At 49.3% G+C, this 27,269-nt stretch overlaps 1 protein-coding gene across 2 annotated transcripts in view; it reads left to right on the forward strand.

Moving 5' to 3' along the window:
- Positions 1-27,269, forward strand: part of BMPER (BMP binding endothelial regulator) — a 208,370-nt gene that overhangs the window by 22,764 nt on the left and 158,337 nt on the right. For both annotated transcript variants that reach the window (XM_080664939.1, XM_080664938.1), the window contains exon 3: positions 11,224-11,323. In XM_080664939.1, the coding sequence (XP_080521065.1) occupies positions 11,224-11,323 (100 nt within the window). The remainder of the gene's footprint in view (positions 1-11,223; positions 11,324-27,269) is intronic.

The following is a 27,269-nucleotide window of genomic DNA, read 5'->3' on the forward strand; positions in this document are numbered from 1 at the left end:
GGCACCACTGTGGACACGGCCCAGGAGCCCGGATATTCCCGCACCTGCCACATCGTGGCACCCTCACTGCTATTCGCTCTCCCGAGGTGTCTGGCGGGAACCAGCTCACCAGCCCGGCGTCCCAGGGGGCCCTTTGAAAGCCTCTGCGATGGCTGGGGGTCGGGGTCAATTGCGCAGATGTCTCTGAAAGCGTCTCACCAGTGATCAGAACGTTACTTTGTCAAGATGACAGATGGGCTGCGAGGCCCCTCCGCCTGCCTAGTCCCTGGATGGCAGCCCCGGGCACTTGTCAGAGCAGGTGTTTCTGGAGCTCCCAGGGGTGCACGGGCCCTCCTGGGCGGCCCGGGGACAAGCTGCTCTGTCCTGTGAGAAATCCGCTCGGTGGGCTCGCTGGCTTGATGTCTGTCGACCCACAGGAGGGAGAGGCATTTGCGGGTCTGGTGAGTCCCACCATCGTGGGTGGGGGACCTGGGCAGGGACAGGTGCCCGTGGTTCGCCACCGCCGGTCACAGGTGGGAGCTGGGACGCTGGCTGCCGTGCGGTGCAGGTGTTCGCCTGCTTTGGCAGAGAATCACCTCTGTGCACGGGGCCATGGAGTCCTCGGTTTCTCTGCAGAGTCAGGGAGCTCGACGTCTTATATTTACTGGGTCAGAAAAGGGGCGCTCAGCATAGCCCCTCCGGCCCTCCAGCCTTCATACATCACATCGCAACCTTCTGCAGGGAAGTCACTCTAACTTTATGATGATTTATTTATTTTTAAATATATTTTTATTGATTTCAGAGAGGAAGGGAGAGGGAGAGAGAGAGAGAGATAGAAACATCAATGATGAGAGAATCATTGATTGGCTGCCTCCTGCAGGCCCCACACTGGGGATGGAGCCCGCAATGCAGGCATGTGCCCTGGACTGGGAATCGAACGGTGACTTCCTGGTTCATAGGTCGACACTCAACCACTGAGCCACACTGGCCGGGCTATTTTTAAGTCCTTAACTTTCGCTCTACAGTTGCTCTAATGCCCCTGCCTACCTGGCGCACAGCCTCTGTGCAGTGCCCCCCAGACTGGAGAGCCCGGCTGTGGCCCCGTGAGCTGTAGACCCTGCTGGTGGTCCGAGTTGAACCCCATCATCTTCTCGAGAATTCAGAAGAACTCAGCAGAAAGGCACGAAAATGTTCCTAGAATCGCACCTCCCCTTTCTTTTCTGTTTTCTTTTTGGGGCAGAAGTGCTGAAGGGCGCCCTGCGGTGTAAAATAACCAGAGATGTTGGCAGAGGCAGCCAACTTGTGCGTGAGGCCGGGTTGCTTTTGGGGACCCCATGCCCCTCCCCCTGGTTCACACCTTCCTCTTGTCGGGGGGTGGGGGGGGGGGTCTGTGCCGTTCCTCTGTGGCATTGACTCCGTCCCACATCCTACTGTTCGAGTCCCTTCCGGTTGGGTAGACTTGAGCATGTGGGCCACCCTAAAGGAAGGATGCTGACACGGACGCCACTCCTCCTCACACGTGGCTCCTGGCCCTGGCAGATGGGGACACGGTCAGGCACTCTGACCCTGACGCGGGTGGCGGCGGGCCCCTTGCTTACACGGCACACGCTGTAATAAAAGCCAGGCGGTGCGACTTTCTTGGAGCTACTGCTTTTATTTGGTGGTTGTTTCTTTCGTGTTCTGCCATCTCTAATGCGTTGGTTCAATTTCAAAATACAATTAAACAGAACGGGGAGCTGTTTGACACTGCCCTGTTTTAAATCAGAGCTGTACTCGAGGAGCCGGGACATTCTAATGGCCTGCGTTTCTTTGTTCTAAGAGTTCCTTGAAAAGGCCAAAAAGAAAAAAAAAGCCAGATCTCAATCCTTAAATGGCATCGGATCCACAACAAACGAAAGCCCATTAAACGAGAATTGAAATGTTAGGTAAGTTCAATACGAAGGGGGCCTCCTTGTTCGTCCCCCGTTGCTTCTGCTGGCACGTGTCGTATTTTCAAGGTACAGGATCGGGAGAACACTGTCATTTCGTGATGTATGAGGGCCATAGATCACCCGAACATCGTCTTTGTAGACGACACGGGCACTAAAAGACACGATTCTGGCCAGACGGAGCAGCGGGGGGTCTCACTGCTCTTCTGCACCCCCTGCCTTTTGCTTTAATCTCCCTCTGTTTTGTGTTGCAGAGAAGTGAGTTTCTTCATGGGATATGACTTGTTGCAAAATAATCGGGGGGCCCCCGTGGGCTTCATAAAGTCTTTTAAATGGCCGGGCTTCAAGGGCAGCTTTGTTCGCAGTGCGCACCGTGAGCCGGGCCGGAGGAGGCGGCGTTTGCCAGGGTCCGGGCCTCTGGGGTACAGGCCCGCTGAGCCTAGACGGGACGAAGGAAGAATAACAGTCGCCGACGTGGTGCAGTGAATTGTGGGATGTTCTTGTTGTTCTTGCAAGATGCTTCGACATGAAGCCTCCAAAAGCATGGCCATGGGGTGCTCCCAGCCTCTCGGGAGAGACACCCCTCTGCTCAGGGTAAGAGAGAAACCAGAGCATCTGGAGGCCTGGGTCCGGGTCCTGGGCCGTCTGGCAGAGGCTGAGGCTCGTTTTGAGTGGTGAGGTCAGAGACTTCATCTGCCTTTCCCACCAGGCACCGTGTGTGCTCCTGGGTTCCAAGGGAAGCCATCAGCCACGGAGGTTTATCATGTCTGAACGGGAGGCGTGCTTCGCAGAGGCAAACATTTAAGTTCTCAGCTGCGAGGAGGACATGGCTCATCTCAGCCTCGAAAGCCGGCTGGCTGGAGAGCACAGCCACGGAAGCACCGCCGGGTACCGCTGCCCTGGGTTTGAATCTCTGCCCGGCTCGCTGGTGAACCTGGGCGAGCCACCAGAGAGGGTATTTTCTTACCCCAAGTAGGGGTAAGTCAGAGCCTTCCTCGGCTCGTGACAAGGGCTGAGAAGGACGTAATCATGTGTGTTCTGCAGTCTGGAAGGTGATGGATCTGCTCTGACGGTCAGGGGTCGTTATTCTTAGTAGTTCAACAGCGGCCTCCACACCATGTGCCCTCCATTGGCTGGAGGTGGCTCGGCTCCGTGGCTTTGACGATCAAAGGGACGTGCCAAAGCAGTGGAGGCTGGGGGTTCAGAAAGACCTGGAAATGCTAATTTACATTAAAAGCTAGGGCCAGGCGGCACCCCCCACCTCTCCTGCTGACCCCCCTCAATTGAAAAAGAAGAGATCTTGGAAAACCATTCTCCTGGCTGGGATGTTTGGGTTATTTTCCCTATCAAACAGAGTTTCTTCACTTTAGAAATGGTTTTGCTAGTTGTTTTAATTCCCTCCCTCCATTATTTGCCTCCTCCCCCACTTTCATTGAGCTGAGGATTGTGGCCCACAGCCTTCTACTTGGACCCAAAGGCTTTGTAGTGGACTAACTGCCTCCCCCAGCCCCTGCTCCTCCGCCACACACACACACACACACACACACACACACACACACACACACAGCTCTTTCTGTGCAAGAGTTATGGGGAAGTCAATTGCACTATCAGTAACAAAGAACAAGCCAGTAAAAGCTTAATTAAAATAATAAATTATCAGTCAAATTTAATACTGCCATTGGCAACCACTGAGCTATCTCAGGCCGCCCCCCTGCTCCCCTTCCCCCCCCCCCCACTCCCAGGCCTCCCCTGATTCTTTTCTAAGAGACGAAGACCAGAGTTTGTCCTAAGGAGACAGGCTGGAGCAGGTCGGAGCTTGTGTTGTCTCCTCTGGGAGGGGTCATGCTCGCTTGCGAAGGATGTCCCCTGACCACCTGTTCCAGGGAGGGAGCCCCTTTATTGAACATTGTTCATTATCAAAACAGGTGACAAGCAAAGGAAGCTGCCCCCGGGGTCTTTGGCGGCTTTTTGCCTACATCTCTGCATTCTAGACCCCTAACGTTTTGAAGTCAGGTCTGATTCCCCAAGTTTTGCCCCATCCCTTCCAGGTTACCTTAGAACAGGGTGGGGACCTCGGCAGGAGACCTGACAGGCCTGGCCTAGGGGACCTGTCTTTCTTGAAAATTTCCCGATCAGCTCAACTGGATGCTGATCTCTTCCTAAAATCTTAGTGGTCATGTGGAAGCTAACGTAACACGAATATGATGCACCCATGTGTTTTAATGCTGTGCCTTAGCTACCAGCGTCCCTGGCCGGCCCCTTAACCCAGGCCGGGGGACCAGGTTGCCTTCCCAAGTCCCCTGAGAGCCAGCTGTTCGAGGGACCCGAGCCGCTTGGATTCACTGAGGGCTGTTCCTCAGTCTGTAAGTCACAAGGAACCTGTGAGAGTAATGAACTGATGCCTGCGGACTTCATTAGAAGGACGGCGCTGTGCCAACACGAAGTATTCTGTTTATGAGAAGTTTTAGGATATTGCTTAGAAGATGTGGCGGCCTGTGTTCAAAAGCACCATAAAGTTCCCTTTGACTCTTGGGGGACTGGAATTGGGTTACCCTGGGGGCACTTCAGGGAGAAGCTGACCTCTGTGACCTCATGCAAGGGATGGGGGCGGGGAGAGAGGGGGAGAGAGACTGGAAACGCCTAAGAGAATAGCGTGCTGATGTTGGATCACCTTCCTTGGGAAACTTGACCTACGACATCATATTCCCCAAAGACGAATTCCTCTGTGAGCAATTTTGAAACTCTCCCATAGTAAAACCCTACTGTGTGTCTGCTCCAAAGGAATTCTTAAGTAAAAAGAACTCAATTACGGGTCAAACTGTCCTACGTGTTGGCCAACATCGATGGCTTTGGAGCAGGTGAAAGTGTCCCCTGTAAGCCTCCTTGGGGACAGAAGCGACCGCAGTGTGTGTGGGCAATCTGCAAACGTCTGATGTCTTGTTTCCTCAGAGACAGCGTACGTCTCTGGAGAGTGGACAGCACGCTGGCAGCATGGTTTCGTTCTCATTCCCGCAGCCCTGAGCGTAACGGCACATATGCCAAGTCCTTGGTGCGGGCCTTTCTAGAACTCCCGCTCGATATTTCTCAGAGCCGCTGGGTGTCTGCTGGGTCTTCCCCTGACAGTAGCTGATGACAAAGGGAGCAGCTCATTCAGCATTAATATGGGTTCCCCTCCCCGCATGGATATTTGCATTGTGGTAGGGCAATTCTGTTTTGTGTGTTTGTTTTAAATCAGCAGGGATGAAACTCATTTAAAAAAAATGTTTTTTTATTTATTTTTTTAGAGGGAGAGAGAGATAGAAACATCCATGTGAGAGAAACATCAACTGACTGCCTTCAGCACACCCCCTACTGGGGAACGAGCCTGCAACCCGGGCATGTGCCTTGACTGGGCATAGAACCAGTGACCTCTTGTTTCCTGGGTCAGCGCTCAACCACTGAACCACACTGGCTGGGCAAGACTCAGCTCTTTTGGAACCACATATCACTATGTTTTCATTTATTGATCTTAGAGGGAGAGAGGAAGGGAGGGAGGGAAGAACAGAGAGGAACATCGATTTCTTGTTCCACTTATTTATGCATTCATTGGTTGTTTCTTGTGTGCACCCCGACTGGAGATTGAACCTGTAACCTTGGCATATGGGGATGATGGTCTAACCCCGTGGTCGGCAAACTGTGGCTCACGAGCCACATGCGGCTCTTTGGCCCCTTGAGTGTGGCTCTTCAACAAAATACCATGGCCTGGGCGAGTCTATTTTGAAGAAGTGGCGTTAGAAGAAGTTTAAGTTTAAAAAATTTGGCTCTCAAAAGAAATTTCGGCAAACTCATTAGTCAACAGAGCCAAATATCAGCAGTACAACGATTGAAATTTCTTTTGAGAGCCGAAAACCGACTTCTGCGCATGGACCACGAAGTTTCAATCGCACTGTATGTGCGCGCCCGCATGTGGTATTTTGTGGAAGAGCCACACTCAAGGGGCCAAAGAGCCGCATGTGGCTCGCGAGCCGCAGTGTGCGGACCACTGGTCTAACCAACAGAGAGGTTGGTAGGGCGATTCTTGAAGGCAGCAACATCTATAGAATCACTTCCTAAATAAGACACAGTGATGCAACGAAAGAGGGGCGTGTGTGTGTGTGTGTGTGTGTGTGTGTGTGTGTGTGTGTGTGTAGGAGGGCGGGTGGACGGGGCGGTTTCTAATTTAGGACGGAGAGTTGCTGGCACCTCTGTACCCCCTCTTATGATACCGATACTCTCTGGCCTGTGTGTCTCACGGACACCCCGAGTGCTGTTCGTTTGGGCAGGGAAAGATATCGCCACGTCACAGCCTTCTTGACTTTTCAAAAGCGGGCTGGCACTTAGCGTTTGCCAGCTTGCCAAACGACAGCTGTTTGCACCCGAGGCAGGCGTTGCTTTCTTGGGACGAGGATGCCAGGGAACGAGGACGCCAGGGAACGGATGCCACCTTCTAGAGGGGGCCTCCCGGCTGCCGCCTTCCCCGGGGGGCTGTGGAGGGTCGCAGGCAGGGTGCCAGGTATTGTTTACATTCTTATTTCAAGGAATTTGTGGCACCGTTTCAGTCTAAACACGGGGTCTCTGCCCGCTGCCTTTTCTCCCTGCCCTGGCCACTCTCGCCGTAGCTGCTGTGTGTCCCCCAGATTTCTATTTTATTATCATCTGAAACGTAGAAACGGAAGTCCAGGCAATACTTCCCATATTCCTGAACGAAGCTTAGAAAAAAAATATCTTCAAGACATTGGCTTGACATAGAACCAAAGCATCTCCAAGCTTGTTCTCCTCCCTTTTTTCCCTGGTTTCTCTGAGGAAAGCAAACAGGAAAATCTCACAGGGGTGATTTGTTCTCTTCTCTGTCTCCAGTCCCCTCCCCGCCTCCCCCGGCCCCCCATCAGGAAGCGATCCTGTCCCTCCACACCAGACCCTGGAAAATGCTCAGGAAGGCAGTCCTTGCAAGGTCTCAGGGCCACCATTCCCAAGGCCGGGGAGCCAGGGAACTCGGTGCTGCCATCTCGTGGCGCATCTCAGACACAGCAAGCTGCCTGCTAGATGCTGTTTGAACTTGGCTGTGGCGGGAGCTGTGGTTTGGCAGGCATCCTCACCAAGCTTTGTTGCCAGCCATGGAGGTTTTTTTCATTTTCACTCCCATTGCCCCTGTTCATATTTGTATGTTGGCACTTAATTTCCTGTGTCTCCAGAGGCTGCCTTTGGGGTTTTGGTATATTTGGTCTTTGAGAAAGGAGACAATAATGCAAACGGATGCCTTTGACAAGGCGTAAATCCAGGCTGGGCGGCCCTGGAAAGCGATGGGCTCGGGGACACAGAGGCTGGGAGTGAAACACGTGATGAGGTTTATTACCCTTATTCACGGCGAGGTCGGCATTCTAGAGTGTGGTGACATTTACCTCCAGTACCACCCTTTCTGTTGCTTAGATTTGGGGAGACTCGAACCCAAGCTAGGATCTTGAGGGAAGCTTGTTCGAGGATGCCAGTCTGGTTTGCAGAGGTGTGATTTGCCCAGAGACTTGTCCTAGGCCAAAACCAGTTTGGCTCAGTGGATAGAGCGTCGGCCTGCGGACTGAAAGGTCCCGGGTTCGATTCCGGTCAAGGGCACGTAACTTGGTTGCGGGCACATCCCCAGTAGGAGGTGTGCAGGAGGCAGCTGATCGATGTTTCTCTCTCATCGATGTTTCTAACTCTCTATCCCTCTCCTTTCCTCTCTGTAAAAAATCAATAAGATATATTAAAAAAAAAAAAAAAGAGACTTGTCCTATCCAAAAGGGCACATCCCCCTCGTTGCCAGGAGGCAGCCCGTGTCGGCAGAGTTCCCGCGGTTGGTGATGGCGCAGCTCCTGGCAGTTTCTCTGCGCTCCTTAGAGAGCTCATGGCGCACCTGGGGGGCTGCCGGGACACCCGTCTGCCCTGGAGCCTCGGGGCCGGCATTGTTTTGCTCTGCTGTGTCTCCTGAACGCCTGGGAAGCAGCACTGGGTAACCCTTCAATGCATGCCTTCGGAGTCAGACACGGGTCTGTGTGTGTGACCCTGGGCGAGCTCCTTAACCTGGGTTCTTCATCTGTAAAATGGGGACAATGAGGAACTTTGGGTGACGTAATGTATATGAAATTCTTAGCACAGAGCCTGGTCCATAAAGGTGTTTGGTAAGCGTGAGCCGGTATCAGGGAACCGAATGAGTCGTGACCTTGAATCGGAGCAGAGGACACCTGGTCACCTGGGGGATGAGGCAGCCAGGGGAAGAGGACGCCTAGGCCTGGCTTTGTGGGTGTCGCTCCTCACCGGAGCCGCTGGCTGAAGGCCGGTGGTTTTGTCTTTTGGCAAATCAGGAAACGTGAAGCAGGGGTCCTGGTTAACCTGTGCTCGAATGTGCTCTGTCGCTGCTGCACCCACTTAGGGGATGGGACATCAGCCTCTCCTCAGGGGCGCTGTGTAGCTTTTCCTTCTTTCTCGGAGGGCCTGGGACTCTGAGCAGGTGCTCCGTGTCCATGCCGACCGGACGCCAGGGGGATGATCAGGGATGGCAGCTCCGGACCCACGTGACCTTTGGTAGGATGCAAAACAGCTCCAAGGGTTAGTAGAAGGAAGGAAGAAAACTCCTACTAACCTACAGATCAGGTTTAGGTTTGTTCCCTGTGTGTGTGGACAGAAAATTCCAGATGTGTCTCCACAAGCCATCTGTTTGGAATAACTTTGTGCGGGGCTGTAATTACAAGCTATTTATTCTGAAGCTTGGGATCCTGTTATGGATCTTGACTGGCTCCCAGGTTTCTAACGTAGCACAGAGGTCCTGTACGTAGGAGCGTATATTCTCTGTATCAAACCCCGCCTGGAGACTCCGCACCCACTCCCACGCCCTCAGAGCTTGAGTTTCTGGGCCTGCATCTCGGAGATGCCCTTGGGGTGGTCCTTCCCTAAGGCTGAGCCAGCTTGGGGGAGGGGGGTGACAGGCTCTGCTTGAAAAGGGGATCAAGTCCACAGCCAGGGCATGTGCCCTGACCGGGAATCAAACCATTAACTTCCTGGTTCGTAGGTTGATGCTCAACTACTGAGCCATGCCGGCCAGGCCTATTACATTCTTAAAATATGTTTCTTGAAAGGACATTGTGGCCATAACTATGTTATTATATTTGTAATATAAAGAGAATTATGCAATGAACTGAAGGGCTGTGACTCACAGTGTCTCCATGCCCCCACCTCTGCCTGCCCAGCCACAGGAATGCTCTGTAGCCCTGGCTGCCCCTTGGAATGACCCGGGAGCTTGGAGACCCGTCTAGGCCTGGTCCTCAGAGACCTCACATCTGAGCTGCTGGGTGGGAGGCAGAGCCAGGCGTGTTAGGAGCTGCCCGGGTTCTGCCTTGGAGCCTTGTGTGGGGACCACTGCCTCACGGGCTTTAAGGAATTAATGAGGGCCCTGACCACATAACAGACACCCGGGGGCTGGGGGGCGGGGGGAGGAAACTGGATTACTCAGGTCAGCCACCCAAATCATATACCGACAGCTAATAAATAAAACCCGAAGGGTCTGCAAGCCAGCCCGCAGGGTGGGTGCAGGTGGTGAGGACGGATGCCTTCCTCGGGGGCCAGGCAGGCCCTGAGATGGCCTCGCCAGCGTGTTTACTGTGTTGGCCTCAGGGGTGCTGACCTGAGATGCTGGTGAGATGCTCGGGTGTCGTCCAGTGGAAGAGGCGGAGCAGCATTCTTCCCTGGGGGCTCGTGGTTCAGTGGCTGTGCAAAGTGAAGCAGCTGTTGGGATGACGGGGTCCAGGGCTCCATACACCTCACTCTGGGGGGAGCTGAGTTCTGGAAGGAGTGGGGTTCTCGGGGGGAGTGGGGTCATAGCGGGGAGTGGGGATCTGGGGGGAGTGGGGATCTGAAAGAGTGGGGTTCTGGGGGGAGTGGGGTTCTAGGGGAGTGGGGTTCTGGGGGAGGGGAGTTATCAGGGGAGAGGAGTTCCGGGGGGAGTTGAGTTCTGGAAGGAGTGGGGTTCTGGGGGTGAGTGGAGTCCTAGCGGTGAGTGGGGATCTGGGGGGAGTGGGGTTCTGAAGGAGTGGGGTTCTGGGGGGGGAGTGGGGTTCTGGGGTGAGTGGGGTTCTAGGGGAGTGGGGTTCTGGGGGAGTGGGGTTCTGGGGGAGGGGAGTTATCAGGGGAGAGGAGTTCCGGGGAGAGTTGAGTTCTGGAAGGAGTGGGGTTCTGGGGCTGAGTGGAGTCCTAGCGGTGAGTGGGGATCTGGGGGGAGTGGGGTTCTGAAGGAGTGGGGTTCTGGGGGAAGGGAGTTATCAGGGGAGAGGAGTTCTGGGGGGAGAGGAATTCTGGGGGGAGGGGAGTTCTGGGGGAAGGGATGTTCTGGAAGGAGTGAGGTTCTGGGAAGAGTGGGTTCTGGAACGCTCAGCGGTTCTGATCACTTGGAAGGGGAGGGGCTGACAGTCTGGATTCATTTCAGAATTAGACCCTGGGAGCATCTTGGGGGGCTGGTGAATTCCTAAGGATTGAGCAGGAACGAAAGCCACGGCCCTAGCGTTCAGCAGACACTCGTTAACAAAGGCCCAGCTTCGCTGACGTTCTGGGACGGGTCATGTTGGTTCCTGTGCATTCAGTCCACCAGCAGGCGCGGGCATCCCACCCGCTTGGGTCTCCTCCGAGTCCCTTCGCCAGCTGACCTCTCAGGGCAAAACCAGGATGCCAGTGCCCGCCCTCCTTTCCCGAGCCTCCGCGCTAATGGGACGCAGCTGTCCCCGTAAACACTGAGCACTGTGTCCTGCTTGGTCCGGGGAGTGTTCCCTTCCCTCTGCCCGAGCCGAGTCCCGCCTCAGCCCTCCTCGTCAGTGTTTGAGTTGGAGCCGCAGGCCGCGCACTTTAATGCCCTCCCCTATGAAGGGTGGTTGGACGGCCTGTGCAAATATTTGTGTTCTCACGATGCCGTCCTGGCCCAGGTGGCCCAATGGGCAAAGTATGATTTACGCAAATATTATGGTTTCTGTGGGGATGCCGAGAGGAGCCCTCAGAGAGGGGTGCAGGACGCCTCTCCCCGCTCGGTGTGGGGTGTCCAGGTGAAGCTGGCTCGTAAGGAAGGGCCTTCCCATGCCCTCGCGCCTGCCCTTGATCTGAAAAAGCCTGCGTGCCCGGATGAGGCCTTCTGCTCCAGAGAGCGCACAAGCCTGCTGCCCTCACAGAGCTTTCCTGCCAAGATGCGGGCGAGCGGGGGAGGGGCCTGGGGGATCTCCGCCCTGGGCTGGGATTCGGGGCTTCTGTTGGAAGTTGATGTCCAATGTCTCTTGTCTCTTTTGCCCAGAACAAGGAAGTGACCTGCAAGCGGGAGAAGTGCCCGGTGCTGTCCAGGGACTGCGCCCTCGCCGTCAAGCAGAGGGGAGCCTGCTGCGAGCGCTGCAAAGGTGACGGCTCCTGGCGGCCTTCTCTTGCCTCCTGCTGCAGACGTTTTATTTCTTTCTCTCCCCCTCCTCTTCGCTCAGCCCGTGGCTGGGTGCACATGGGTGTTGGGAGGGAAGCTGGTGTGTGCGTGTGCATGCATGCATGCATGCATGCATGTGTGTATGTACATGTGCATGCATGTGTGCGTGCCTGCATGTGCAGGTGTGCATGTATGTATGTGTGCATGGTTTTGTGTGTGTACATGTGTGTGCATGTGCATGGTTTTGTTTGTGTGTATGTATGTGTGTGTGCTGGGGGGCTGGTGGTGGTAAGGGGGCTCTCCGGTGGAGGTTTGAAAGTGTGGTGAGCATCTATCTGCCTATTGGGTTTGTTTCTGGGCAAGTTGTTGCAATGTCACAGAGATGTTCACGTGAGGTCTGTGCACCCTGGTACACACGCACGTGGGCATCTTCATCTGTAAAGCAGTTTCAACTCAGCTTTGCCCAGGCTCCTCCTCTGCCTCCCCATCTGAGCCCGAGTCCTGAAGCCCAAATGTTATCATGGTGGTCCCTGTTGCATACTTGCTTCCCTTCCCAATGAAACGTAAGCTTTTTGTCTTGGATGCGTTCCCACAGCGCCCGTGCCCCGACCTCCTTCCTGTGGCCTGCGGTGCACGTGTCCCCCCCGGAACACACTGTTGGCTTTTGTGTCTGCCTTTGCTTATTTGTTTATCATCATCTTCAACGTTCTAATGGCCGAGCATCCTCCACATCCGAAGCATGTGCAGGCCTCTGAGGCTCTGATGGTGTGTGTGTTTGTTTTGATATTTCCAATATGGGAGAAGCATGGAGAGAAGAAGGCCTAGAAGGCGTATGGTTAGCTCATTCATTCTACTAAGAACTTTGGACCATTGGAAATCCCCATATTATGCTCTGTTTGTGTTCAGATTCATATTTTATCCTGTGTATACTGCCGTATATTTGGGCCACTTCTGTAATGAGTGTGTCTAGTTTATTTATAACTGTTGGAGTCTCATTTCATCCCTTAAACCGTTACAGAAGTATCTGTGCATTGCATCCTGGTAGTCATGACCATGGCCAATCTTGATGGGTTTTTCCTGCTCATGGCCAGTCTTTGATTGAGGCCAGCCGCTGGTCAGGAACATCTTTCCTGAGTGAGGACGTTGTTCCCTAGGAAAGCCCCAGGCCCTGTGGGTTGTGAGGTGTGAATTACTTGGTTCGTTTTAAGACCTTTACCCCCACCTCTTATCTTCCTAGTAGTCCAGAGGGACTTGCTTTCCCAAGATGCTGGGTACTGGGTTCATCGGTTTAGCCCACATGACAGCAGGTAATTTCTATCTCATTTTCCATATGAGGAAAGTGGGGGCCCAAAGAAGTTAAATCATGAACCCCAATATCAAGCAAAAGGGTGTCTGTGCCTTCAAGGAGATTGCTGTACTGGAGGGGTCAAAAAATGCCATCCGTGGGGGACGTTCTCCAGGGAAGCAGCGCGAGGGGAGGCAGACAGCTGATGGGCCAGGGGCTGGGAGTGTGAGCGGGAGGGTTTCCCGAAGGGGCAACCCACTGTCATGAACAAGAAGGAGTTAATCACATCCAAAGAGGGCTGTTCAGGGGAAGGCTCCAGGGAAACGGGGGGCACACAAAGGCATGAAATAGTTCTTAGGCACCGCCTGCCACTTATAATCACCCAGGGAACGTGTTAAAGTACCGGTTCCTGGGCTTCCCTCCAGATCTGTTGAATTAACACAAATCTGGAATAAGTTTTTGTTTGTATGTTGCTGATTGTTTGGGGGAGGGTGAAGGGAGCAGGCAAAAATGGAACAGAATTCTATCATGATTTCTATTTCTTTTCCTCTGAAAGAGTTGTTGCTATTGAAAAGGCAATTCGGGTTGAAAACAGAAATATGAAAACTCAGGTTTCCAAGAGGATTCTTAATGGTGTGTGTGTGTGTGTGTGTGTGTGTGTGCATGCGTGTGCATTTGTGTTCACATTGTGTTCCTGTTTGCTTCTGATTACTCATGTGATTCATTCGTTCATTCATTCATTCATTCATTCATTTATTCTACAAGTACTTACCAACCTACATGCCGGGTATTTATGGCATGGCACTGCTTTACCAATTGTTCTTAACTTTTAGGAAGCCAAAATACTCTTTTTTTTTTTTTAAAGTAAGTAAATTATAAAAAACTCTTCTCAAGCCAGTGTTTCAGTGTACTTTTCAGATCATTTTATGTTAGGAATGGTTATACATTTTACCCAATTATCTAACAACACTGCAAAAGAGTCACCTAATTAGAAAACACGCAGTATTGCTTGATGAAAACAAATGAGATCATTGAGAGTCAAACAGGCATTTTTGGCCTGTTTTCTGTATTTCCTTGGACTGAGACTCACCCTTTCATTTGGGGTTCTTTCATAAACAATAATGTATTTGTTATCCAAATATATGTTTGTTATTAGTGGATCACAAACAAATAAGGTGTGTTTCAAATATTTATAGGTCAGATTCCACCTCCTTCATGTGGAGCATAAAATATTAATTGTCTGCAATACTTCGACGAAAGACATAAGAAAATAGTCTTTCATTTGTCAGCGGGGGTTTGCTTTCCACAATCTTCCCTTGTCTCTGATTTCTGTGTGCTGGGGCTCGTGTTTCTGAGTGGTGAGCCCATGGGTTGCATTTTTTAAAGTGGTTTAACTTCTATATTTGATTTAAAAAATATCCTACGATGTCTCAGAAAACGAAAGGAAAGACGGTAAAATGTAAATATTTGCACACCGATTTCCAAAATTAGGACAACCTTCCTCAGTTCTGATAAATAAGATTTAGAGAGCAAAACATGCATGGAAAATTTTAAGGGGATTGGGCTCCTTTAGATAGACCAAGGACTGACCTGTGTAACTGTGAATAATAGTTAAAGATTGAGCCTTATTAAGTATCACTTGCTTTTCATACAGTACAAGGCCATGGATTAGGGGCCTCTTCTCAGTGTTGCCTTGAGAGTGACCTGGAACGGGACCGTGTCTTTTAGAATATGACTATGTGGCTGTTTTTGAAGAGATCCAGCTACTTATCATATACAGGAATGAGCATTAAAACAAAACAAAACAAAACTCACACAACTAAAAAAAAATAACCACACTCTCTTTGTTGACAGAGTAAATTGACTTATTGTTTAAACTGTGGAAGATGGAAAGGCTGAGTTAGCCATGCATGTGTCCATCTGTTTGTTTGTAACCAAATTTCTTTTGGCAATGGCATCCATGCATTGCCCAAACAAAAGAGTGTCTCTTCCCTCCACTTCTGTTTCCCTTCCCCTTAGTCACAACCACATCCTTAGTAGTATTGGTAGTGTTTATGATGCCATTTGCCCCAGGTTTCACATCCCAAATAAGGAGCCACCTGGACTTGCTTAAGGTCCACGCTCTGTCAGGCCTCTTCACTCCACTGTGAATGAGACTTAGAGAATATTTTGATGCACACAAGCCCCGTCTTTAGATATTCATAGATACTGCTGTCTTCAGCCCTGTGGTGGTGATGGTTATCATTCTGCCCTCACAGACGGGGGAACAGATGTTTAGGGAGGTGATCTTGTTTTTCAAGATCACACATTTGTGAGAAGTTGCAGGACCCCTGGTGCAAGAGGCTCATTCTTGCTGGTATCACACTGCCTGTGAGATAAGGAGGGAGGAGAGACCAGGGGAGTGAGGAGGGCTCTGGAGATAAAGGAGAGAGAGAGAGAGAGAAAGAGAGAGAGAGAGACAGACCTGAGGTCAGTCTGCCACAGCCTCCGGGGTGGACCACCTTTCCCAGGAAGGATGCGGACGGAAGCTTTGTGTGGAGGCAATTGAAGATAACATGTGGCTTAGGAGGCGGTGGCTTTTACTACTAACTGACATTCCTTTGGGAAACCCTAACTTCCTTTCTTCCTCTTCAGTATCCAAGACGAGCTTGACTCTTCCGTGAAGATGTGTGTGCCTGGTTTCCTAAAATAGTTTTAACAGGCAAATCAAAGTGTACAGAGGCATTGATAGTAAAATAAGGCTTCCTCCCTCTCCTGACCCCAGCCATCGGGTCCCCTTTCCTGGGGACAGCCACTGAGTTCCTGGGGACCCTCCAGAGCCAGGCTCTGCAGGCGGTGGGCGTGGTTTTCCATTTCCAGCCGCACAGAAGTCTCCACCAGTTTACTCCCAGCTGGGCTGTTGTTGTTAATCCTCACCTGAGGACATTTTCCCATTGATTTAGAGAGAGAGGAAGGGAGGGGGAGAAACAGAGAGAGAGAGAGAAAAAAAAAAACATCAATTGTTTGCCTCCCACACGCTCTAGACCGGGGAAGGTGATGGAGCCTGCAACTGAGGTACGTGCCCGTGACCTGAATCAAACTCTCGATCCTACAGTCTGCAGGCAGATGCTCTATCCACTGAGCCAACTGGGCTAGGGCTGCTCCCAGCTGTTTTAATGCAGAGGCTGGCCTAGCACTTAAAACATCTTGGGAGAGTGTGTTGCTCTGAAGAACATTCCCACCATTGAGCTACCGCGGTCTACTGACAGTGCTGTATTTTCCTCGATTTAGAGCTTAGGAGACTGATGTGTTTCTTTTTTAAAAAAAATATATCTTTATTGATTTCAGAGAGGAAGGGAGAGAATTAGAGAGATAGGAACATCAATGATGAGAGAGAATCATTGATTGGCTGCCTCCTGCTTGTCCCCTCCTGGGGATCAAGCCCGCAACCTAGGCATGTGCCCTTGACCAGAATCGAACCTGAGACCCTTCGGTCCGCAGGCTGACACTCTATCCACTGAGCCAAACCAGCTAGGGCTGATGTGTTTCTTATTGAAAATTGTTAGATGATGGCATGCCTGTAAGTATATTTAACCGATAATTATTTGAACCTTTAACAGTATGACTAATTTTGTCTACCTAGCCCCAGACATTTGAATGGGGGTTTTTAATAAATTTTTTAAGCTGAGGGGAAAAAGAACAAAATAAAAAAGTATGGGGGTTTCTTTTTCACTCCTCTTTTCTCTAACTGAAAAAAAAGATGTATAAGAAGCCATATTTCATAGATTGGCTTTTCTATAATATAAACCAGGCTATTTGGGCATTTAAATAAAAATGGCCCTATTTGTTTGAGAAGATTTTGTGAACATTCAAATCACCCTTTACAAAAATCTGTTTTCCTTGTTAAAACCGGTCAGGAGGTTTAAACCAGAGAGCAGCTTTTCCCTGTCAAGTTTGTCCCAATCCATCTATGCGGGGCCTCTGTCCGTCACATTCTGTAGGACTCTGGAAGGCAGTTTAAACGGGGAGTTTGTGGTTGCCTCTGAGTTAGAAGGCTCCCTGGCCAAGGCTTGATGCTGATTTGGGCTGCACCAGTTCTCACTGTTCTAAAGTGGGCGCGTTGAGAATGTTCCCCATTGTGACGAAGGAGGCTGGGGGCCCTGGTCCCCCTGTTGAATTGCTGCTATCAAAACCTGGGTGTCCTCTCCTGTGGCCCCCCAGCCTGACCGTGCTGCCTCCAGCAACTGATGGCCCGTCTGCTAATTTTCCACTGATGTATAACAAGTGCTGACAAGCTTAGGGGCCTAAGATAAGCTTGGCGACTGTGAAATGAAATGTATGTCTGTGGGTGTGACTTGTATCTATATATAAAGATGTGTGAATGTCCATGCACTTATTTATTGTTTTAAAAATGGTCACCAGGCTGCAGTTATAACCATTCCTATTGGGCTTTGATCCATCTCTTCAGATGTTGGCACTTTTTTTTTTTTTTTTTTAATTAACATCAAATGTTCCAGGTTTGTGCTCTGGTTGGTTTTTCTCAGTGGTTAGAGCATCTGCCTGCAGACCTAAGGGTCATGGGTTCGATTCCCAGTCAAGGGCACATACCTAGGTTGCAGGTTCAATTCCTGACCCCAGTCAGGGCATGTATGAGGGGCAATCAATCTGTGTGTCTCTCTCACATCAGTGTTTGTCTCTCCCTCTCCCTCCCCATCTCTCCCTTCCACTCTCTAAAAATCATTGGGAAGAATATCCTTGGGTGAGGATTAACAACAACAAAACATGTTCTAGGTTTGCTTTTCGAAAAGCATCTTTTCGAGAGCTCATGTGCATCTGCCTGAGGACTCTGTCTGCTAGAGAGGCCTGCATGTACCAGGACTGATGTGGTAATGGAGGTGAACAAAGTACATTGGTATGCCCGTGAACTGGAGTGCCTCCTTCACTCAGATGAGCTTATTGGCACCAGAGCCAACTAATTATGTCTCCAGTAGCTTCGTGGTGAACGGGCCCGAGATGTTTATCTGCAGACGTGCTCGGGCAGCGACCGGCTGATGCAGAACACAGGCAGCCTTCCGACCTCTGGGCAACGTCTGGGCATTCTCCAAGCCAGGCCGGGGCAGGCAGAGGGGTCCGATTTAAACATGCACTCGGAGGTTTTGACATTTTTTTTTTAAATTTATTTTTAAAAAAATATATTTTATTGATTTTTTTTTACAGAGAGGAAGGGAGAGGGATAGAGAGTTAGAAACATCGATGAGAGAGAAACATCGACCAGCTGCCTCCTGCACACTCCCTACTGGGTATGTGCCCGCAACCAAGGTACATGCCCTTGACCGGAATCGAACCTGGGACCCTTGAGTCTGCAGGCCGACGCTCTATCCACTGAGCCAAACCGGTTAGGGCAGGTTTTGACATTTTCAGTTCTGGGGACTGTGGGATGGCCAGCTGCATGAGGCTGTGAATGCAGCTTCAGACCTCATGAAGCCCTGAAGGCCGCATTGAGGTGCTAAATGAGAGACAGGAGTTCCTGTGCCATGGGGCCTGTGCCTTGGCAGATGGTGAAAACAGCTCTCAGTCACCTGGAGGCTGAAGGGAAAGGGCACTGGACTTGGAATTAGGTGTGGAATCTGTTTCCTCCTCTGCCATTTGTACCTATGACTTGACCTTCATGGAGTATAAGTATGTGCTCTTTTGTGTCCGACTTGTTTCACTTAACATCAAGGCTCATTCATGGTTGTAGCATGTTTCATGATTTCATTCTTTTTTAGGGCTGCATAATATTCCATTGCATGCATATACCGCATCTCGTTTATTCATTCACCCATCAGTGGGCATGTGGGCTGCTTTCACTGGCAGCTGTATTCTTATTAGCCCCAAGCTGGGGAGCTCGGGAGCCACAGGAATGCATGTCCTCCTGGTTAAGTGATGAGTTCTTACATGCTGGGAGGAGAGGAAGGCCAGGTGCAGTGCCACAATGGAAAAGATGTGAGTCCTGGTATTCTTGTGTATTTTATCTAGGTATCTATATATATAAAAGACTAAGTGTCTGTCCAACCAGTAGCTATGACATGCACTCACCTCCAGGGGGCAGATGCTCACACAGGAGCTTCCATGACGCGCACTGGCCATCTATAATAATAAAAGCGTAATATGCTAATTAGACCGAACAGCCAAACAACATTCTGGACGACCTTCTGGATGAAGCTGCAGAGGCGGGGGCCAAGGCAGAGGCAGTTAGGGGCTATCAAGCAGGCAGGTGAGTGGTTAGGGATGATCAGGCAGGCAGGTAGAGGTGGTTAGGGGTGATCAGGCAGGCAGGCAGAGTGGTTAGGGGCAATGAGGTAGGCAGGCAGAGTGGTTAGGGGTGATTAGGCAGGCAGGGAGGCGAGCGGTTAGGAGCCAGCGGTCTCGGATTGCAAGAGAGTACAGGCTGGGTTGAGGGAGCCCCCCCACCCCCATTCACAAATTTTGTGCACTGGGCCTCTAGTTTAAAAATAAATGGCACCATGGACCTGGCCCCGACAAACCAACACCTGGCTTGCCCTAAGTGGGACACAGGCCCTGCTACCACCCCAGAGTGACACCCCACCGAATTGCAGCCAATGCTGCCATGACCCCATGCAGCCCACAGCCCAGTCCAGCCCAGAAAAGTTGCTGTGGGCACCAGGTAATGACATCACATAGCAATGCCCAGCTTCCTCTTCCTAGTGACTAGCCTCCTTGGAGTTTCTTCAGTCCAGAAACACGGCTTGCTTTATAGCCAGGTGCAAACATTTTACACTTTAACCAAATATTTGTGAAGCGTTTTCACGTACCTCATCTCATTTGATTCTCAAAGAAGTCCTGGAGTAGGTAGATAGGAGACTCAGTAGAATCTTATTTTCATTAGCCAGAAAATGGAGATTTAGAAAGTTTAGAAACTTGACCTGACTGAAAAGAAGTAAGAAATGGTGGACCTTGAAAATGACTTCAGGTTTTCTCACTGCGCAGAATATAGTCAAACACTGCTGCAGTGAAATATTTTACCCTTTGTTCTACCTGCGTGATCTACAATAATCATCTGCTTCATGTTGATATTTGCAGCTGTGTTGCTAACAATTACCTGAAAGAGAAGTTGGGGTGCTTCACTGGGATGGAAAAAGTTTAGCTAAGTCAGAAAGCAGACGCAATTAAGCAAGTTTGTTCTATATCTATAAAAGGCTAAGTTGACTTGCGCATGCGCGATACGTATTAAGCTCTCACTAGCGCAAGCACGCGTGTGTTTCGATTTGTCATTGTCGATTGTGAATTTGGTTGACACTTCTATTATAGAGAGAAGGCGAATAGCAATATTAAAATATTTCTTCTAATTAATTTCCTTTCAATGTGCACAGATCCGTGCACCAGGCCTCTAGTATAGAATAAACAGCTTGACCTCTGATGTCCATAAAATACCCTAAACCAGTGGTCGGCAAACTGCGGCTCGCGAGCCACATGCAGCTCAGGAGCCACGGTTTGCCGCTCTGTTGACTAATGAGTTTGACTACCACTGTCATATACTACCCTTTACCTCTTTGCACACAATATGCCACAATTGCCGAATCCTCACAGCTTCCAACTACACGGTAACATTTAGTCTAGTCCAGTGGTCAGCAAACTCATTAGTCAACAGAGCGGCAAACCGCGGCTCCCGAGCCACATGTGGCTTGCGAGCCACAGTTTGCCGACCCCTGGCCTAAACTGTAGCCGAATGTTCCTGGTCTGTTGTAGGCAGAGAAAAGGTTTCACAAACCCAATAGCCTCTGACGTTAATAAATAGTCCTGGGCACAGTGGTGTGTTGGTAGCTCGAAATGACCATGGTGGGAATATTTACACCTTGGAAACGGGAACCCACTAAAAATCGGGGCTTTTAGCAGTATAACGCAGATTGTCAGGTAGTTTGTGTTTTTTAATTGTCAACTATTTTTTTTAATTTACAATTTTTTTATTGTTGACAGTATTATAGATGTCCTCCCCCCCCGCCCCCCCCCCCCCCCGCCGCCCCCATACCTCTCCTCCCAGCCCCTGCCGCAGCCCAGGCCTTCAATACACTATTATTATCTATGTCCCTGGGATCCTGGACGGCGTGTACATCAAGCCTGCCTTTCTCACATCCATAGCCTAAGAAGTGCCATGAAAAGGGATAGGCCCAGCATGGGTGTTTTGTACGTATAAACAAGTTTATTCTAACATTCCTGTACAAAAAGCAAAGGACCTAGAATAGTTAAAATAATTTTGTAAAACAAGAATGAAGTGGGGAGACTTTATTTTCTTAAGCTGGTACCATGCACCCCGAACTGTGAAACATGTGCCTATTTGAAAAAGGCATGAAGCCACCTGAGGTGTCTGAATTTAACCTGGTGATCTCGATCTCGGATTGTTCGTTGCTTCATAGCGTCAGAAACCTGCGGCCTAGCGTGGTCGGGAGCCATAGGTCCAGGCGTGTAGAACAGTTTAAACATAAATCCACCAAACCAGGTTCTGCCTCCTCGGCCACAAAGCCTGCATTTTAATTGATCATATCGGCTTTCAGACATCATGGAACATGATGGTAAAGCATCCCTGAAACGCAGGGGCCGTCTTCCCCAGGGAATCGTCTTTATTCCCGAGACTGCCCCTCTCTGAGCTTCTCCTAGGCCCCCGGCAGGACGCAGCTAATGAGCGGAACGTGGATTTCGGAGCAAGATAAAGAGTGTCTGTGTGACCTGCACAGAGTGATTTGGCTTCTGTAGGTCCTGGTTTCCTCGTTTTGAAAACTAGGGGTAAAATGTTCTCTGCCCTAGAGTGCATTTTATGGGGATAAAATGTGAAAACTCCAAGTCTGATGCCTCCCCTATAATAATTATGTGATGATTTTTTTAAAATATATTTTTATTGATTTTTTACAGAGAGGAAGAGAGAAGGATAGAAAGTTAGAAACATCGATGAGAGAGAGACATCAATCAGCTGCCTCCTGCACGCCCACTACTGGGGATGTGCCCGCAACCCAGGTACATGCCCTTGACCGGAATCGAACCTGGGACCCTTCAGTCCACAGGCCGACACTCTATCCACTGAGCCAAACTGGTCAGGGCTATGCGATGATTTTAATTTCCTTGTTTCTCCTGTTGGAGGATGATTGAGCCAACGTTTATGAAAGTAGTTTTTGGAACTCCTCTTTGGCAATCACCTCGGTGACCGACATCTCCTGCCCACACCAGAAAACCAGCCTGATGACCTCACAGGACAGTCTCTCCCATGTTTCCTCCCTTCCCCACTCCTGCTCAGCATGAGCTCAGCTTCCATCTTTCTCCTCTGCCCGCAGAAGCAGTGAGCGTGGGCTCTCTGATAGTGCGGCGCTGAGGGTGGAATGGCGGCGGCGATGCTGACTCAGCCTGGGGTGGACACACTCCCATATTCAGGGGTGATTCTGAAAGAACCGAGCAAATGCAGGAATGATGGACGATGTGCTCATATAAAAAAGTGGTGGTTGCAAGTATTTTCTTCCCTTAACATATTGTGTATTTCCTTTATTGTGCTAATTGTATAACAAATTTGAAAACACATTACACCAAATAGAATACTGAATTAGTTTTGGCTCATAGAGTCTGTGTTACTACCTTGATGTATGCCAGATAGCGTGTATGTCATAATCCTAGGAAGTTCAGAGGCTGGTTCTATAAGCCACAATTCCATCACTTTATAGTCTCCAATAAACACATAGATTAGGTCTCCAAGGCAGTCACATGGAGATGCTGCATTCCTTTTTATTGGTGAAATGAGCTGAGTTTGCAAGCCATCTGTACTCATCTGATATTTCTGTATATTCGGGGTTTTATTTCTAAAGCCATCAAAATTAAGTAGAGCTTTCTATCATTTATTTTCCTATTGCTGGTGATTTCATTTCAATCACATATTTAATTCCTAATTGGAAAACAAAACAAAGAAGCTATGAAAACGAATGTTGTGGCCAGAAGGCTCCTCTTTAAGAACTTTGTTCATGGGTCTGATTCTTTCTCTTGGGATCGAGGAAATGGTTTGGCTATAAAATCTCCATTAGCCCCAAATAAGCAACATTGCCTGCAAGATCCCCGGTAGGTAGGGCCTGGAAGAGTAGTAAAGGCCTGTTTTCAATGAACTCCTAAGGACACCATTTAAGCCCTAGAATGGCTGGTCAGATTTTATGTTTATCCCTCCTGACTCTACTTCTACATGTTTCTGGAGAACAGTGTCTGAAAAGTGGTTCATTACACAAATTGTATGGACCTGGGGGACTTGGGGCTCACTGACCAAGTCCAGGGCTGGGTGCCGGACCAGATGTCCCGGAAGCCGCAAAGCCTGGCAGACCCGTCTGCTCCGCCACCCTGCTCCATGCAGCATGAACTGACTTCAAAGACCCCAATTCGGTTTAATTTAAGTAACTGTGAGAGTTTGCATGCTAACTCTGCCCCCAACAGATAAGAAAAATCTAGTAATTTGGGGGACAGAAGTGGATTTTGGAAAGAAAAAGACACCTTCTGATAATTAGCTGAAGATGAGTCTTGAAGTGCATGGGAAGAGGGACTGGAAAGTGTTGACATACTTGTCATTTCGAAGGTTTTGTAGATGGTTGGATGCTCAAAGGCTTTCCGGATTGTGTTCCAGCACAGCCTGCCTGGTCAGCGGAGGAGGAAGGAGTTGGTTATGAGACACAGATCCAGGAAAGCTGGCTGTTTCTGGGGGGTGCATAGTGAACTGAACGGTCCACCTGCCAAGAGGAGAAGACAGGAGGTCCAGGGAATGTCATGCTTCCTGTGTTCGCTGTGGTCTCCAGAAACGGCTTTGTTAGTACTTACTGTTTATTACCAGTGAAATCAAACATTGATGAAGCACCAGCTACACACAAAGTCCTGTAAGGGACCTGGACATGGCCATTTCAGAGGCCATGAGTGCATGGAGAAGGGGCATACCCTGAGTGGGGACATACCCTGAGTGGGGACGGCTTCCCAGAGGCGGTGACCTTGAGATGAATCTTGAAGGAGGAGTTAGTTAAGCAAAGGAGAACCTGGGTGACCTGGGTGTGCGTTACTGTGGGGATGATGGAGATGGAGGGAATGGGTAAGATCTGGGTTTTTCAAGCAGGGACCCGTATTTGCAAAACCATGGGATGAGACCTTCGGCCATATTGGGGGGTTGGGGGTGGGGGAGAAGAGGAGAGTCTAAGTGTGGCATGCCTGCATGGGGGAGTATGGGAACAGCAGGTAAGAGAATGAAGCAGTGAGCACAGGCCAGGCCTGAGAGCTGTATATGGTAAGAAGTTTGACTTGTAGAAGTTCCACTTCCTATCTCCAGAGACTCAGATCCAGTTGGTCTGGAGAAGGAAGGTTGGGGATACCAGTCTACCCCTCAGCCAGGCTGTGACCAGTCACTGTTAGAGCTCAGCTGTGTGAATGAGATAGTCAGATGGGGATTTAAAAGAGCCCACACTTGTAGCTGTGCAGCAGGATGCTTGAGAAGGCCCTGATTCTTTGAGAAACAAGTCAGTGAGCCTCTGTGATGGTCCAGGTGAGAAATAACCAGCGGCTTAGTGGAGGCAGGCATGGAGGGAGTGAAAATAATTGGAGGAGAGCATCTAGAAGGCGTGTGGGGTGTATGAGAAGCAGAAAAGTGTGGTCAGACTGCCACAGAGAGGACCTAAAAGGTAAAGACCGCGTGTCCTTGGTTTTGGCACTTCAGTGGGATTTCAGTGGGATGGTGGAAGCCAGATCGCCTTGGTTGAAGAACTTAACCTGTTTGAAGAAGCATTCAAGTTCATTATGATCAAGGAAAGGTGCGTAATCCCAGGGACCTAGATGGAGTTCCAGGTGTGAAGGGGACGGGTTGGTAAAGTAAGTTGGGGCCATGGCAGGGGCTTGAGTTATTGGTAGCGGGAAGATCCAGTTCTCTGCTCTTGGGCTGATGTGAACTTGAGAAGTGGACAGATTGAAATTAGAAGGGTGAAACCAGGTGGGATGAAGGCTGTTATAAGGCCATGGCTGTTGTATTTTTTTTTCCTAGTCCTGAAGATATTTAACAGCTATTTTAACAACAGAATGATGACAATGTGTGGTATTCTCTCTCCCTTGGGATCATGTGGCCACTGAAAAAGCCCACAACTAGTAGGAAAAATGAATTTGATTGCTTAATTGTGGACTCAGTTTATTTGTGTTCTTCCTGTTTCCCTTGCCACATGTTTTCTGAGTTGAATCATTGACTACGCCAAGTTTCTCTCTAAGAGTATGTGTGTTTACCAAAAAAAAAAAAAAAAAAAAAAAAAAAAAACTGCAATTCTTCTGCACCCTGAAAATATTAAACAAACAAAAAAGGCAATATACATACAGAAGAAAAGTGTAGCTGGTTTCGTCTTGTTTTTGTGTGATTTCAGTTTTGTGAAGAAGAACCACTTGGGGCGATGTGTGATGGTTTAGATGAGGGTTTTTCAGCCTTGGCACAGTTGACATTTTGACCTGGTTGGTTCTTCGTTGTGCATCAGAGAATGGTTAGCAGCATCCCTGGCCTCTACCTACCAGGTGTTTGTAGCACCTTGATCCTCTGGTTGTGGCAACGGAATATATCTCCTACCATTACTCAGAGTGCCCTGGGTGGGGGATGGGGGAAGGCAGAATTGCCTAGATTGAGAACTATTGGTTTAAATGAAGTCTGGTGATTTTATCAGAAAATAACCACTTCTTCCCGCTGCAATGGTTTTATTGAAGCTTGTGGACTCGGTACTGCCTTTTTCTTTTTTATTGCCAGACGAAAACTAATGAATGTTTATAAATTCTTTTGTCGAAAGTTTATTTAAAAATATTTAAAGAGAAAGGAAACGCTACTTTCCTGGTTGCCTAACCATTCAATTTGCTTACCCCACTTGCCCAGTCTTTCATTTAGTTCTTGGATCTGCTCATTTAATTTTATAAGGATAGGATTGGCTTTTCTCCTGGGCCTTTAACTCCTCAGCGCAAAGGTATTATGAATTAGGAAGTGCCCAAATAATACTGCCAGTTTAGACCTGGGTGTGAAAATGTCGATTTCGCACAGGACTTGGATTCCAGTGTTAGTTTCACACAGAATGCCTTCTTACTTTGAGTAAGCTACTCTGATTTTCCTGTGCATATGTTCTCACCTGTAAAGTGAAGGAGATAATCTATATTATCAGTAAGTTTGCTTCTAGTTCTAACTATCTAAGGTTGAAATATTTTGATTATTTCTTTGGGTTGGTCCTGACCCCACAACACATCCCCCAATGTAGTGCACCCTAAAATGTGCTTTGTCGGCCACCGATGATCCATAGACCACGGCTGGTCTACCATTAGATAAGTGCAGGAACGGAGAATAAATAATTAGACATTTTTTTTGGCTTCTTTTTGTTTTTATAATTCAAGTGTGTAATTCTATGCGTGTTACATTTAATGATAAAACATTAGGCTTATATTTTGTCCTAGTCTTTTAAATTCAAATTTTCTAGGAATTCATTTTCATTATAGTTTATGGAAGTTTCAGTCCACGTTTGACTGGAAGAACAAAACAAAACAAATTGGCCTTTCACCGGAGGTAGTTTGAGGAGCCCTGTCGAGTGTGCTTAAGGTATAATGGGACCTTTTCTTTGCCTGCTCATCTACTGTGGCCAGTAGGAGATATGTAGTTTATTACTCCTCAGGCCGGGGTTTAAATAAAAACAAAGGCAAGATAATGCCTGTCTGCCATATGAGCAGCATACAGTTGGTGGCTAATAGAATTTATTATAAAGAAAGTTGCCTTACAGAGAATAAGAATTAATTCTAGAGTAAACCCGAGGTTCTTTTTGATTGCATATACATGTGTCTTCACATAGCTCGTGTTAGTGTTTGGCTTAGGATAACGTGTTTATCTTAGACCATGAACCAGAGAGCAGTGGGCATAGCCTTTCTTTCATTATTTTATTCCCTAGAATCCCTTAGGTAGGGAATCTACCGTCATGCTTGGCATACTGGAATCTCCATCACTAGCCGATGCTGGTGAGGGTAGGCGAAGAAGGAAAAGGTATGGATGTGCATGGCATTCACTGAAGAGATGATCACCGGTGTTTTAGAGGCTGTTCCGTCACTCAGACTCCTCCCACATTTGGGAAAACCTATTCTGTGGAGTCAGGTGTGGGAGGCTGACAGGCAAATAAGGGCAGTGAAGCAGTAGAGCACTTTACAACTTGACCTTGGTTCTTGCATGTTGAAAGAGGGCAGCGGAGCCACCCTTCCAACCGACAGTTACTGAAGCACAAAACCTTGCTGGATTCCCTGCGCCGAGGACCACTTGTTCCAATAGCTTTTATCCCACATCGAGAGGGATGATTCAGAGAGGCCTTTCCCCTCCTGGGAGCTTGTGCACATGAGCTGGCCTTGCTCGGAGCAGCCTCTTGGCCAGCAGTCCCTCCTTGGTCTGTGTGGGTTTTGTAAGCACTTCCTCCTCCACAGTCAAAAGGCAAGAGCTTTGCCTGCCCTATTAGCGGCATAAAATCACCCTTTCTTTCAGTTTCTTTTTTTTTTTAAATCCGGAGGATGAAAATATATAACATATTTGGAAACCCCGCTGGCGGACTTGGCAGGCGTCTCCTATTTACTTGGACTGAACACGAATTAGATCTGGCCCCCTGATTTCCCCGCCTCCCTCTCT

Source organism: Plecotus auritus (assembly GCF_963455305.1).
Source record: "Plecotus auritus genome assembly, chromosome: 4".
NCBI classification, from domain to species: Eukaryota; Metazoa; Chordata; class Mammalia; order Chiroptera; family Vespertilionidae; genus Plecotus; species Plecotus auritus.